A 15217-nucleotide genomic window follows, 5' to 3' on the forward strand; every position below is an offset into this window, starting at 1 on the left:
ACATAAAAAACAAATTTGTTTGAATTGCTAGAAGCCAAAAGAGAAGTCGGCGAGATGTCAAATTAGCGTTATAGATTTCAATGGGAAATTCTTAATGTTGATTTTTTAAATTTTCTCAAGATTATATTGCAGCAGCTGCAAATGTATTTAATATCGTTGAAACGCAATGTTTATAAGCATAATAATTAAAACAATAAAAGCAGCGTTGTAACATGTAAATGAAAATGTTTTTAAAAAATTTATAAAAATAGAAGAAAAATTATACAGAAATAAAACAGATATAACTGAAAAGCTTTTTTTTTTTAAAAAAAAATTTTAAGTGGCATTGAAATGGATTTTGATTCAGCATACGCTCCGAAACTACTGGATTAAAATATTAAAATTTCCAAAACTCTCTTCTTAAAAAAGGCCTACTATCCGAGAAATAATTTTTTGCCTTATATTTTCGCATTATTATGAAATATTTTTGATAGATTTTGTAAATTATTAAAAAAATTTAAGATATAAAAACTTATGAACATTTATGTTTTTTCCAAGTTTATCCAGAAAAACTGGACAAACTGTCTTTGAACTTCGGCAATGTGAAATATAGTTGGACTCGTATTTCATTGCGAAGATTCTCCAAGCAAAAATTGATGAAGAAGAAAATTATTTTGGTTCCCTAAGTTTTACTGAGACTAGATAAAAAATTGAAACAATGGGGGGGGGGAGGGTTAGAGGTTTCAGAAAGCAAACCAGTACCTCTAACACCTATGTTAAAAACAATCAATGCTTTTTGCCTGATAATCGTCAATTTATTGAAAGACTATTGCACGGTAAAATGCATTTTATTTACATGAACATTGAGTAATCTGATGCTTTTGCTAATACGGCAGCTTTCTGGTTCGATACATGCCAGATTAATGAAAAATCAATTTATGTACTATATAAATTCAGACACACTTTTTAGACTCCTAGCTTCAAAATCAAATATGTGTTTTATAGAAAATATAGACCTCTAAGGTGAATATATATATACATTTATAAAATATCAACAATAAAATAATAGCTTGTTACCTCCCCCGCTTTTGTAACATAAGTATGGGAAACGCCAGATGTTACCAAGACCTACTGCATATCCGACGCAGGATAAAATGAATTCGATTTGTTTATTCCAGGTGGCTCTCTGTTTCTTCCCGTCTTCACGTTGCATCGTTAAAGGATCGAATTGGGATAAAAGAACTGCTCTTTTGGGGCACACATTTAAGGACTGCTTGGGAACATCCATCTGAGATTCCTGATTTCAGTTCTAGGTGATTTGGAAAATTTCTGCTCTATGAAAATAAAAAGAAAAAAAACATTGATGTATCTTCTGTTTATTAAATTGTATATTATAAAAATTCCGAGTTGAAACTAAATATGATATTAAATTAAAAATATTTTTCTATCTAGGTAGATTTTTCCCATTATGTTCCGAAATCAAATTTGTGAAGAGGAGGTTTAAAACATTTTTGCCGTATTTTTTGTGCTTCAAGTTATTATAGGTGAAAGTAGCTAATTTGAAGCCGATACAAGTAGAATAAGAATTTTTATAGTAAATATTTGGCTAAAAATAATTTGGCTTAATAATAAAGAGGAATATGTATGTGTGTATGTATGTTGATGCTTTATAAACCAGATAATTTCATATATAACTACTATATTTGGCACATACAGGGTAATTCAAATTTCGTTAGAAGGTCGGGAATACGTCAGCAAACGATAAAATGAACACAAGGAAACTGTACAATTAAGTAGCAACAAATGTGACTTTTAGTCCAAGAAGACTGTGTGGGTTGAGGTTCGAACTCGCAACGTTAGGGTTCATAGCCGAGTAACATAACCACTAGACAAAAGAGTACTCTCTTCTCCGGAAGTTGTTATCTGGCTTATAATGTTCCCACCACAATAGTCCCCCACCAGTGAGTCGGTAGAGTTTATCGCGCCAGTTATGGCGAGTGACGAACGTGAATATCGCGCCAAGCGTTATGGCGAGCGACGAACGTTGTTATCGCGTCAAGTGTTATGGCGGGTGACGGCGAGCGTGTGTGAGTGGTTGCTGCCGGTAGATGGAGCCACGACAGCTGAATGAAGGATGCGGTTATTCAGAACCAGGGTCACCAATGTGCGGGTTGAGGTTCGAACTCGCAATGTTAGGGTTCATAGCCGAGTAACATAACCACTAGACAAAAGAGTACTCTCTTCTCCGGAAGTTGTTATCTGGCTTATAATGTTACCACCACAAGGCAAAATACAGGCTCACAATAGGTTTCAAAATTCTGACCATTTACACGAACACATGATTCACAGCACCGTTGCATTGACCTCCGAACATTATCAAAAACCCTTGGCATATCACGGACAATGATTGCGTCCGCCACTATTTATACAACAAGTTATATTTCATTGCCGACAGGGGTCTCATACACATGATCTTTCAGGGGCCCCCACAAAAAGATATCCATTTGTGATAAATCAGGTGACCTGGGTGTCCAAGCGATTGGTCCACATCTGCCGATCCATCGAGCTCCTAATGTTCGATTCAGGTAATCACGCGCAAGAATTGTGCTATGGGCTGGTGCCTTTTCATGTTGATACAACATATCTTGGCGGATGTGCGCAGGAACAGGGCCCAGAAAAGCTGATAAAGCTGTCTCGAGAAAGATTAGGTATTTCCGGCCGTCCACTCGGGGCGGTAGCAAGTAAGGTCTCAACAAACAGTCACCAATAATTCCAGCCCACACATTTTCGGCAAAATGATGTTGCGTAGAGTGACTACTCGTCCCGTGAGGGTTGTCGTAAACCCACACATGTGAATTGTGTGTATTGAACACACCTTCATGGCTGAATGAAGCTTTATCTGTAAACAGGGCAGGAGCTGGAAAACTGGAGTCCACGGCATCTTTCTGCATGAAAAATTGTGCAAATTCCGCAGGCTTCGGATAATCGTTAGGATGCAGCAACTGCGCCCTTTGAAGATAAGGATGCACGCATTCCTCGTGCAGTATCCACCATTCTGACTGAAAGGCCCTAAGCTACTGGACAATAATTCGTGTGCTGGTTTTCGGATCATCTTTCGATGGATTGTAGGACTTGTTATGTGACGTTGACAGTACGCGTCAGGCGTCTTCTCTCCGTATCCTGCATGCTGCTGCGCAGTGAACCGCATACCATTACTTATGGCACTTGCCATAGACAAGATCGCTGACGAAGTCAACGAGTTTTAGTCGAGTTTGTGCAGTAGCTTCTGAGAATAAAGGCCCCTGAGTAGCCGAAGGCAGAAGTCTGACTTCTAGCTCATATGAAGATGACACTCACACACTCACTTGTACAACCTCTTTTTACAGTGGGGGGGGGGCTCTTTTATACACCTCACAAATAGGACACAGGGTGCCCGAACCAGGAATCGAACCCGAGACGTCAAGATCACGGGGAAGATTCCCTACCCCTAGGCCAGAACGCCGGCTACAATTCATCTTATTACTAGTAAGTCAGCTCGTATATTGATGACAGCGGGGGTAGTCGGACGAGCTATATATACTGGTCGGTACACACAGTACCTTATACATACACATCTGTGTGAAATCGGTTTGCTGACATATTCACTACTTCTCCACGAAATTTGAACGATAAGTTTTGAATCACCCTGTATATGCTTTGGACGGTAAAAAATATGCCCTCTCGGAAGATGGCATTAATTAAATAAAAGCTTTGAGATTTTTTTTTTGTATTTGCAATTAAAAATTTTCTTTATAATTTTAATCATTTTAAAAGTAAATGAAATTTTGGTATTTTCCGTAATAATTTCCGAAATTATTACTCCATAAAAATAATTTTCACATCATCTCAAAATTCAAAATATTATCGTTTCTACGATACCAAATTTTTTTGTTGTATAAATTATTTTCAGTTTTTCATTAATTTTTAAATATATTTTAAATGTATTTTAAAACGAGCAATATATTTCATTGTTAAAATGAAACTCATATAATTCTCTTGTTATTACTAATATTTCATCTTGGCTTTATTCCATTGTTAATGATCAGGATACGAGGATTCGACTTATTTTTAAAGATCGAGAAATTTTTAAAATAAAACATGATTTAAATAAAATTTTTGAAATTTTGTTGTACTTACAATTAACTTCATAATTCAAGCAATGCCGAAAAAATTTTCAAATGCATCCATTTTTAAACACCGCCGCTCTTTTCTAGCGATATAATTTATCATATAATGATATAAACAGAAAAATAAAGATCGGTACAAGAATTCTAAAAAAGTGCGAAGTATATGTCAATCAGAATTGGAAGCTAAAAAATATTTTTCTGGGGAAGCCACTAAGATATAGTTACACAAAATATTTAATTGGAATTTTAATCAATCATTAATCCAGGTGAATCAAATGACATGCAAAGGCGTCTAGATTTCAATATTTGAATGTATCAAAATTAAAAACTTATCAGTAGCGTTGTGACAATTTATTAAACATTCTATCCCTTCATTTGCATTAGCAAGGCAGCAAATGCCACAAGAAATCATGTGATTCAAAATTAGAATTTCTACAAACGAATTGTTTTTAATAAATTGATGATTCCACAATTAGTTTAGTTTAGTTATATTAACGTCCCGTTTGAAGCAACACTAGGGCTATTTTGGGACGATCCTCATAATTTTGAACCGCTGTCAGATGACGAGGACGACACCTGAGCTGGCACCCCCTCTCCACACCACACCACACCACACCAGCGGGAGGACGTTTGGTCAGGACGGATTTAACGTGCAACAGAACCCCTTACACGACGGTTCTTCGGTGGAATCGGGTCTCGAACTTGAAACCTTCCGGTTCCGAAGCCGAGACCTTACCACCAGGCCACCGCGGCCTAGACGATTCCACAAAGAATATTCGCGTTAAAATCCCATTTTTACTTTTTCGTATACAAAATACGAATGCAAAGGGAAAGTATAGTAATCGTCACAAAATTTGAACTCGACATTTTGACGAATCTTCACATGTCAGATCTCCTCAACCTGAAAAACACATTTTTGGACTTATATATGTCTATTAACACAATAATTCAAAAACAGTGAGCTAAATGGATGAAATTTAGCATATTGATTTTGTACCAAATTTATAAATCCCCCCTCCCAATTTTGAATGAAATCCATTCAGAAGAAATCTGTTTGCCCTGCTTTTCGTGTACAAATGAATACGATAACTATAAAATATAAAGAACTAGATAAATAAAATTTGGTATACTGATCAAACACATCAAAGGCAGAACTTTATCAGCATTTAAACAAAATCCATCAAGAAATTGAACATTAGTCGCTCCATACTTTTACATACTTGTAAATGATAATTCAAAAAGTATAACTATTTAAGTGAAAAATATTTAGTTTAAAGTTTCAACATCTGAAATGTAGATCCAATAAAACATCCAAATGTAGCTTCAACATTTGAAATGTATCAAATTTTGAATCAAATCTGTCAAAGGATTGACAGTCTATCGGTCTGCGCTTTTTGCATGTAAATACAATAACTAAAAAACGCAAAGTAAAATTGGGTATATTGCAGTCAAAATATTGGCTTATGACTACAATAGTAATTCTACTTCAAATTTTAATTTAATTCGATTGGAAAAAAGGAATCCATATACATGTTTAATTTTCGTGAACTTGTGTATTACCTACATGCGAGGGATTAATACCCAAAAAATTCTTTAAGGATCCATACTTCGTAATTATTGTTCATAAGTGCCATGCAAGGCATTCAAGGTCATACCCAAGGTCTACAATTTTATGCGGGGGAAAGGAATAAAACTTTTTGTGGAGAGTATGCAAGAAAATTTCAGGAAGACCTCTCCCACTGGTTATTATTAACAATTACAATTAACACTTTAACACAAATTGTAATCTTGCGCCAATTGCGCTGAAAAATTATGTAATAATAATGAAAATTTTCCAAGAATTATTTTATTTGTCCAGGAACTACATATACATTTAAAAATACTTATTAAACGAATTTCAAAATTTACTTTTTCGAAGAATTATTTTAAGATGCAAGTCCACTTTCTATAAATGAAGACTTTTGACTAACTTTCTTTTCATAGAAATGAAAGTTAAATAATCATTATTTTTTACCCATTTACGTAACTCTTTGCACTCGGAAAAGCAATTCGAAGCATAATTATTCAACTAATACAAAGACTTGTTTATTGCTCCGAAAAATAAAGATATATAATTGTTTTAAGTTGAATTATACCGTTTAATTAATTTGCATCTTCTTACTTCTCTGCAGGTAATTTTAAAATCCAAATTAAATAAATAAAGCGTCAAAATGATGCACCGTCTTGAATGGTGAGTAAGAGTAACCATTCGTGTGAAAAGGGTTAAAATAAGGATAAAAGGAAGCAGTTATAATATTTTAAGACCTTATTCCTTGAGGAATTTTTTTGATAAACATTATAAAAATAGTAGATTTTTGAATTTTTGTATAAAAAAAAATTGAAAAACATCTATAAAAAAAATATACCATTCAAGGGCAAAATTTTTAAGCATTAAATAAAGTGGGTTGTAGGTGCCTAAAAAGAGATAAAACAAAAATTTCTTAGTTCAGAGAGTTTTTTAAATGATCTGATTAAAATTTTGCAGATAGCTTAAGGAATATATTTTCTAGTTCCTGAACTAAAATCTAAATTACAATAAATTCTATCCACTCTTTAAATATTGGGGTTCGACTGATAAATAATACGAAACTTGAAATTTTTTCATATTGTAAAACACTCAAATAACTATAAAACGTTTCTAAATGAATAGATTACATATTCTCGAATTCAAAAACTTCAAAACATGTTGTGAAATTATTACCAAATTTGGACAAATTATATACATTAGATTTTAATTTATGGAGTTTATCGTAAAAAAAGTCTAACAAAGATTCGAATTTGAGGAATTAGCATCTAAAGATGTAAAATAGCAATAAAGCGTATGAAAATGTAAATATAAAAATCAGTGTAACTTCCGAAAAAATTAACTTAAAAACAAAATTCAAATGTCTTTATAAAGAAAACAGTTCAAACATTAAGAATAATAAATACAAAAATTTCTTGATTTCGCAAAAATTGACTTTTTAAAGTAGTCATCTGTCTTAATATTAAGTAAAAAAAAAATTCTAACAAAACTTGCATTTTAAATCTAGAAAGGAAGTTAAAAAAATTGTCTTGAATAGATTAACATTTTAAATCCATTCTCGACAAAATGCTCTCTCCAAATTAGGAGGAAAGAGATTATTTTTTTAAAAAGTTATTTAGAAATTTTGCGTTATTAACACAAATGATGATATGAAACTCATATATGATATTTTTCGAAAGGATTTAATTAAGATTAAAAACGGATAAAAAACTAATTAATATAAAACAAACTTCCATGAAAACTGAATTAATATATACATATTCTATTTCTCTTAATCAAATACTTACAACTTTTGGAAGCAAAACTGTCGCGAGTTGCTGTTTTCTTCGTAAGTTCGGGCTCATTGACATAAGGAAGGAAATCATTTAAATTACAGGAAAGTGAGCAAAGAAATATAATAAAAAATATCTAGTCATGGTTTAGTTTAATGAATATTTATTTCTCATTCGATAAAAGATTAGAAATATCGGAATATTCAAGGCTCAGTTATGCTAACATTTGCTATTATTCAAACTGAGTCAGCGGATTCATTACAATCTTTCTAAACAAATCATTTACTTATTAAAGATAAGGCAAAGATACAAATCTTAAAAATTTAGAACCTGTTTTCTCTCCCAAATCTGATAACCTGAAGAAAGGAATGAAAATGTGTTCTCCGGCATGTGTTCCAGAACCGTTGTTCTTCCGATAATCTATATTTGCAAGTTGTAAAACAGATGTAAAGAAATAAAAATACTATTTCGTTAAAGGAAATTATTCCTTTCTATGAATCAGTTCACTTCATGATATAAAACGAACACATGTAACAATATAGATCTAATATGAAAAAAATTAAATATTTGATAGCTTGCGATTATTCCATTCCAAATACCTTTCCTGAGCAACTGGCAGTATTTACCGGGATAAGATAACGAAAGAAATGGTTTTTCATATTCTCACACATTCTGCAAACGATTTCAAGAGTAATGGCAGATGTTCATTTTTTTATGCCCACATTCATCAGACCCAGCTGCCAATATTTTTACAATGTAATAATAGGATTATTTTGATATTGTTATGTAATAGCAATCTGCACCTAGTATTTATAATATCAACCAATGGTCCCCAAAACTTACAAGCACACTCTTTAATAAATTTGCCATGTCAAAGAACGCCATGCAATAGTTGAGATATATCTTGGCATGGATTTAGCATTTTTTACTGAATCTATCGTGTCATCCCTGGCGAGTTATTTGGCGATAAATCCCCGAAATGCCGTTAATAGTGCCTGAAAACCGAATTTCTGTTTTAGAAAAAAAATTTCAAATGAAACCAAAATTTGATACAAAACTACACTTGTAGTCAAAAAATCCCATATCAAATTTGAATATTTAAGACATTGCATTTTTGAATGATCGCTTTTACATGTTTCTGAAAGCACAAACTGACAACTAGTCAACCTGTAGTTGGATTTGGTTCAAAATTTGATGATGTCTACACTATAATGCTAAATATGTGTAGTAAATTTTATCTCTCTAGTTATCTACATTTTGTAATTATCGTATTAACTTAGATTCGAAAAACCGAACAAACGGACTTAATCTGAACAGTTTTTACCCAAAATTTGATAGATTTTATCTGTATATCTGTACAAAATTTGATCTGTATAGTTAGGGTAAAAAACCGTATACAGAATTTCAACAGTCTAACTCAGTGTTTTTGAGTTATCTTTGTCACAAACAGACATAAGGATATTTTTCAAAAATATGTTTTTCGAACTGCGGAAGGTCTAAAATGTGAAGATTCGTCAAAATTTCCAGTTCGAATTTTTTGACGATTTCTGTAGTATGTCTATACTACGTATATGAGAAAATAAAAATGTTTTCAAATATCTACTTTAATGCTACTACTACTTCTACTTGAAATCCTTCTACTCGTAATAAATAAATCGAGCATTGCGTATTGACACCAAAAGTATGGATATTATTAATACTAATATAACTATTAATGAACGATAATATTTATTTAATTAACTCATTAAATGTTATTTATTTTTTCTTAATTAACATTTTAGAGTATAGAGAAAATATAGTAATCCCTACACTTAAAATTTCCGAGTTCGAAAAACACATTTAAAAAAAATGTCAATCAGTCTCTCCGTTTGTATGTGACAATATACTTAAAAACTAAGTATATTGTCGTAAGCTAAGATGGATTAAATTTGATATATGATCTTTAGACACATTTTTTAAATTTTTGATCAAATTTTGAGGAAAATCCGCCCAAATGAAGTCTACCTGTAAGACTGTTCGAATATAAATTAATACAATAACTAGAAAATGAAGAAAGCTAGACCGATATAATTAGGTATACATAGTTAACATTTATTTTGTAGAAATCTGCCAAATCCAACAAGAAATTGACCGTTTCTCGGTTTGTACTTTCAGAAACATGCAAACACGATATTTCAAAAGTGCAATGTCTTAAATATTCAAATTTGATATGGAATTCTTGGACTACTGTAGTTCTGTGTCACATTTTTGTTTCATTTGGTAGTAGAAAATGCGTCTAAAACACAAATTCTATTTTCGGATAACATTCGGATTCTAAAACAAATTCGAATAATTAATTACCAAAATAATTAGCCATAAATCATGATATATTTACTAACCAAGGAAATGGTCTCCCCAAAAGTTTCTCGCGTATTCTCTAAAAAAAAGTATTATTCCTCATAAAAAAAGTAAGGCAAAGAGCATCTCACATGGCATTGGTGCACAAGAATTACAAATACTAATCTTTGGCGTTAATTTAGAATTTTGATTGAATTTATGTTGTGATCTTTGTCGACTTTTTTTGGCGATTAATCCTGGGCGTGTGGTTAATAGGATTCGAAAATCGAATTTGTATTTTATATGAGTTTTTTTTCTAGCCGATTAAAACAAAATTTAGAGACAGAACTATACACAATTGTATTCACAAAATCACATTTGGTATATTTCAATTATTACGTCATCGCGTTTAAATGTCTCTGAAAGTACAGACCGACGGACGATCAATCCCTTGTTAGATTTGGCTTCAAATTTCAAAAGTGTCTATATTAAAGACGTTAAATCTGTGCACTGAATTTCATCCATCTAGCTCTCTTCGTTTTGTAGTTATCGAGTTAACTTATATTCGAATACCAAGATAGAAAGACTTCACCTGGACGGATTGTACTCAAAATCTGATAGACATTTAAATATTTGGTGTGAAGACCATAAACCACATTCCATCCACTTAGATCAGAGTGTTTTGGAGTTAGCTTTGTCACAGACAGACGAAAATTTTCCAAAAATGAGTTTTTCGAATTCTGGGAGATCTAAAACATTTATATTCGTCATAATCTCGAATTCCAATTTTTTGACGATTACAATATTTTATACTTCATATACGAGAAATTATGCATGAGCTTGTGAAAAGTGCATCAAAAACTGACATATAAAATTTATGAATGATACAAGAAGATTAAATTAAAGACTTTTCTGTAAGCATTTGAATATAAGATGGAATATCAAACAGAACTGAATTTATAATGTAAAGAAGAACCACAAATCAATCTCCAAGCATTTATTTAAATATGTACATAATTTTAACAAAATGCCATTTTTCAGGAAATACTGTATTGAAATCAAATAATTAACTTTTAGATTTTCAAATAAATCTTAGAAACAAAACTAATTTAGAGATAAATATATTTAAATTTACAACTTAAATATAAAATGAGATTCATAAATAGATAATTTATAAAAAATTTGGAAGAAAAAAAATGCCATTCATTTGAAATAAATTCAAGAATATATATAAATATAGTTTACATTTATTTATTTTGGTTGTATTTATAAAGAACTCTGTTTAGTGTAAGACATATCTTTTCAATCAAAGAATTCTGAGAAAAATAGACACTTTACAGAAAACTTACAGACCATTGATCTCTCTAAAGATATTTTAGTTTAATAAATTAACATATTATATATATATACCTCTTATATTTTGCATTATATAATTTTGATTTTTATATCACTAGCATCACCATATAAATTTAATATAAAATAACAAGTGAACAGTATAGGAGAGGCTAGTTTCATATCATAAACTTGAACAGACGGTTATTAAGAATATATGCAGAAAACATCCTGAATACAATACATGGAAGAGCATAAATTCTGCAAGGATATATAACATTTTAAAAAGTACATGAGTAGAAAAATAATCAACAAGCAACTAACTATTTGTGGAATTTTGTTCTTGAATATCTCACAATTCAACAATAGAGGTTAGTTAAATAAAACCATCTGAAAGAAATTTAGAGGATTCTTTTTAAATCGATTTTTAAAATAATATAAACGAACCATGCCATAAGCAACAACCAACCAAAGATATTAATGGTTTCATAAAAATGATTAATAAATAAACATATTTTCCCTTTTAAATACAATCTCAACAAATAAAAATGTTAATCACCATAAACATAAGAAAACAATTATCTAAAACATTATCACTAATACATGTCATTCCATATAAAAATGTTTAATTATTAGTCTATGATTAAACAACCACATTTTCACTATCATTATCAATATATCTATCACAAATATTTCAGTAACTAAGTTAGAATATTCTTAAATGCATTTTTTCATTCATAATTATTAATGCATGATTCATAAATCAAGAGAATATACACAATTAACAAACTATCTGGATATATATAATAACAAACTATCCAAACATTTATTAAAATACGAACTTTTGCAGCATTATTAAATACTTTTTAACAAGTAAAAAGATAAAAATCTGCAAATGAAATAGAATAAGAATAATATAAGGATAAAAATTTATAGAATGAAACCAGTGGTATATGATATATTTCTTTTTAAGTTAATTATTATCTGAAATCTTTTTGATGCATTATATTAACTGATATACATAATGCATCAAAAGTAAGAAGTTAAGCAAGCTTGGCTTACATAAATTAGTTGTCCAAAAATCTATAGTTATAATAAATATTTTTGGAAGTAATTTAATTATTTATAACTCATTATATAAATTAAAAAAATGCCTTAATCCTTCTACTTAAATATACTCTAATTCACAGTATGATAGGCAGACTCCTTCACAGGCAGATAGAGATTTTTTGGGGGTGCATGCTTTGGATGACAAAGCAATTTTGTGTGGCAATATAAGCATATTAATTTAATTTTAAAACCATATATAATGGAGAGTGAAAAACGTTATACTTTGTTACAAGCATCCTTTATTACAGTCACATCACTAAAAATACATTTAATACTCTTTTAATTTTTTACTCTTTACTCTTTTAATATTTTTTAATAAATTATATGCTATATATATATTTAACAATTTGATATAATACATCTAATCACTATAAATTGCACATTTCACAATTTAAAACAACTCAATTAGACATCAGAGGTTTAGAACATTTTAAAAAATATGGTTTTTTAATATCATTTCTAATGAATCTAGAATAGTTTAACCATCATCTAAATAATCATATAATTTAAAGTATTGTTTTATTTGGATAACATTTTTTTATGGCTATTAGAATTTCTTTGAAGATAAATTCTAATGAATGGTTTTTAAAAGCTTATATGCTTTCGATATTCAATTAATTTGCATAATGAATAATCTTTGAAGTCTAGAATATTCATGAAATAATTAACTTATTGTAGCTAAAAGGATGATAACAAAAAATAAACATTTAATGCAGAGAAACATAAAATGAAAACAAAGAAATTGAAAATAATAATGGTTCTAAATCAATTTTCACACACATATACAAAATTCTTCGAAAAATAATTAAAATAACATAACACAGATTATGTAAATTAATAAAATAAATGCATACTATAAATAATAGAATGGTTAATAAGTTTATAGGAGAAAAAGCAACACTGTATTATCTTTTATGACAGTGCTTTCAATAATTTTGATACAAATTTTAACTAAAATTCATCAAAAATTATAAATTTTTAAATAGAATTCATCACAAGGTAATTCAAACATTCAAATTTTGTTACGGTAACATCGAAAAATAAACATTTTAAGCAGATAAACATAAAATGAAAATAAAGAAATTGAAAACAATTAAAAGTTGTATATCAATTTTCACACATAACTACAACATGGTTGTAAAAATTTTATTAAAATAATATAAAACAAATTATATAAATTAATAAAATAAATGCATACTGCAAACAATAGAGTGGCTATTAAGTTGTAACAATGCATTACCATTTGTGGCAGTACTTTTCAACACTTTTGATTTTGAAATTAATTCATATCAAAATTCATCAAAAATTATAAATTTTTATATAGATTGAAACATTCAAATTTTGTTACAGTAAACGAAAACAACAACAACAAAATACTTGTTCGAAATATAAGGCATCAGACACAAGCTATTTGTCCATCAACTTCCAAGAATTATCTTATGCAATTTGTTTTTAAAATTTTTAAACAAATCATTTTAGAGAGGAAAGCACAAACTTTTGCATGCTGCTATCTTAATATTATCAACAGAAAAGCATTCCAAGAATACAAAATCCAAATTTTGATACTTTTATTTGAACATTAATTCAAATTAATAAACCTGATGTATAATAAGGCATATTATAGAAACAGTTTGATAGATACAAGAATTCAATTTAATGATTCATATTATTTTGAAGTAAAATGAAATTCAGGAACTAAAATTTTACCCTAGGTTGTTTTTTTTAATCTATATATGTTCAAAGAAAACTTAAGTCATAAAATGATATTATTTTTGTTAATTCTTCAAACTGAAATTTTCAGTGACAGATTTGCGACTTTAGTAGGAAATTTGAGACAGACACGTTATAAAAATATTTAATACTAATAAATAAACTTAGAGTGAAATAAGATAATAAAGATAAATTAAATATTTTCAAAATACATTTAATACACTAAAGAGTAGAAAAAAATTTTTAAATAAAAAAAATATGAAGGTCAAAACAAACTTGTAAAAGCACAGGGAAACACTTTTAAATATTTTAGGATTTTGTTTTGATAACATATTTTTAGTAAAGAAAAAAAAATATTTTCTACTTTTTAATACATTTATAAAAGTGTGCATTTAGAATAATAAAGTTACTTTTATCATTTTTTAACTTTTTAAATTTTACTATACTTTATAATTTCATATAATAAAGTCTATAATGAATTGAATGTAGGGCAACATAATATTTATTATGGAGCCTGTATTAGTTTCTTTTTCTATATTTATTACCAACTTCTTTAATGTGATAGAAACATACAGATATAAAATTCTAATTTGACGATTTTTGTACATCAGAAAACAAAATTTCATATTTAAAACATGAAACAAGTGAAATTAAATCAAAATATGCAATACCATAAAATAATTTTAAAACCAAAATAAATCTCCAAAATACATTTATAGTATTTAAGCATGTTAACATGGATAATTTATTTGAAAAAAAAAATTCACCGTAATTTTTAAATTTTTCTCAAGATCCAAAAGCTTTAATTAATTTAATTTCTTTTAAGCAGCTACCTTCAAAGTCAATTCAGAAAATAAATATTTTAATGAGATTCACATTTAATATAGTGCATATCAAAATATTTAAGACAGTGAAGGATTCATAAAAATACATACAGTTGTTAGAAAACAGTCATTAGTTTAAAATAGAATATATATTTACAGAAATATCAACAAAGCCAAGCAAAAATACAGTATCACACTCTGCACAAGCATTTTTAACATCATTAAATATTAAACATAGAAACACAACATATCATGAGTTTAAAAATATCACATAATACATTTATTGCAGCAGCCAATCAATCAATCATCACAGAAAAATTTTAAAGTCTATGAAGTTGCATAATATCTATACAGAGAAATGCATCAAAACAAGTATGTAACCAATATATTTTGGTGACAATATAGAAAATGTTACTCATGTAACATTTGAATGCTAATAGTCCT

At 29.2% G+C, this 15217-nt stretch overlaps 1 protein-coding gene across 3 annotated transcripts in view; it reads right to left on the reverse strand.

Annotated features, from left to right (window-relative positions):
- The window catches only part of LOC129981196 (sodium- and chloride-dependent glycine transporter 2-like), a 33697-nt gene extending 25684 nt beyond the window's left edge, over positions 1-8013 (reverse strand). Inside the window, exon 1 of one of the 3 annotated variants that reach the window (XM_056091935.1) lies at positions 7812-8013. Coding sequence is in view for 1 of the 3 variants with exons in the window: in XM_056091933.1 (XP_055947908.1) it covers positions 1057-1267 (211 nt within the window). In the remaining 2 variants the exon portion in view is untranslated. Of the gene's footprint in view, positions 1-1056; positions 1268-7811 lie in introns of those variants that run through there. The other 2 variants (XM_056091934.1, XM_056091933.1) reach the window with 2 other exon arrangements.
- Between the last annotated feature and the right edge of the window lie 7204 nt (positions 8014-15217).

The sequence above is a fragment of the Argiope bruennichi genome, chromosome 8, assembly GCF_947563725.1.
Source record: "Argiope bruennichi chromosome 8, qqArgBrue1.1, whole genome shotgun sequence".
Classification (NCBI taxonomy): domain Eukaryota; kingdom Metazoa; phylum Arthropoda; class Arachnida; order Araneae; family Araneidae; genus Argiope; species Argiope bruennichi.